The sequence below is a fragment of the Branchiostoma belcheri genome, unplaced genomic scaffold (genome assembly GCF_001625305.1).
Source record: "Branchiostoma belcheri isolate BF01 breed outbred unplaced genomic scaffold, Haploidv18h27 scaffold45, whole genome shotgun sequence".
NCBI classification, from domain to species: Eukaryota; Metazoa; Chordata; class Leptocardii; order Amphioxiformes; family Branchiostomatidae; genus Branchiostoma; species Branchiostoma belcheri.
In genome coordinates, this window is record NW_017804076.1 from 153,037 (window position 1) to 154,129 (window position 1,093).

At 43.8% G+C, this 1,093-nt stretch overlaps 1 protein-coding gene across 1 annotated transcript in view; it reads right to left on the reverse strand.

Annotated features, from left to right (window-relative positions):
- LOC109478735 (dentin sialophosphoprotein-like) overlaps positions 1 to 1,093 on the reverse strand; it is an 11,177-nt gene that overhangs the window by 3,279 nt on the left and 6,805 nt on the right. Inside the window, exon 5 of the mRNA XM_019780454.1 lies at positions 6 to 1,093. Coding sequence (XP_019636013.1) covers positions 6 to 1,093 — 1,088 coding nt within the window. The remainder of the gene's footprint in view (positions 1 to 5) is intronic.

A 1,093-nucleotide genomic window follows, 5' to 3' on the forward strand; every position in this document is an offset into this window, starting at 1 on the left:
TCTTCCTCTGAGGATGATGATGATGATGATGAGTCTTCGTCAGAAGAGGATGAGTCTTGTTTCTTCGATTCTTCCTCTGAGGATGATGATGATGAGTCTTCGTCAGAAGAGGACGAGTCTTGTTTCTTCGATTCTTCCTCTGAGGATGATGATGATGAGTCTTCGTCAGAAGAGGACGAGTCTTGTTTCTTCGATTCTTCGTCCGATGAGGATGAGGATGATGATGAGTCTTCGTCAGAAGAGGATGAGTCTTGTTTTTTCGATTCTTCGTCCGATGAGGATGAGGATGATGATGAGTCTTCGTCAGATGAGGATGATTCCTCTTGTTTCTTCGATTCTTCCTCTGAGGATGATGATGATGAGTCTTCGTCAGAAGAGGACGAGTCTTGTTTCTTCGATTCTTCGTCCGATGAGGATGATGATGATGATGAGTCTTCGTCAGATGATGATGATTCCTCTTGTTTCTTCGATTCTTCCTCTGAGGAGGATGATGATGAGTCTTCGTCAGATGAGGATGAGTCTTGTTTCTTCGATTCTTCCTCTGAGGATGATGATGATGAGTCTTCGTCAGAAGAGGACGAGTCTTGTTTCTTCGATTCGTCGTCCGATGAAGATGAGTCTTCGTCAGATGAGGACGAGTCTTGTTTCTTTGATTCTTCGTCCGATGAGGATGATGATGAGTCTTCGTCAGATGAGGACGAGTCTTGTTTCTTCGATTCTTCGTCCGATGAAGATGATGATGATGATGAGTCTTCGTCAGAAGAGGACGAGTCTTGTTTCTTCGATTCTTCCTCTGAGGATGATGAAGATGAGTCTTCGTCAGAAGAGGATGAGTCTTGTTTCTTCGATTCTTCCTCTGAGGATGATGATGATGAGTCTTCGTCAGATGAGGATGAGTCTTGTTTCTTCGATTCTTCGTCCGATGAAGATGATGATGATGAGTCTTCGTCAGATGAGGACGAGTCTTGTTTCTTCGATTCTTCCTCTGAGGATGATGATGATGATGATGAGTCTTCGTCAGAAGAGGATGAGTCTTGTTTCTTCGATTCTTCCTCTGAGGATGATGATGATGAGTCTTCGTCAGATGAGGATG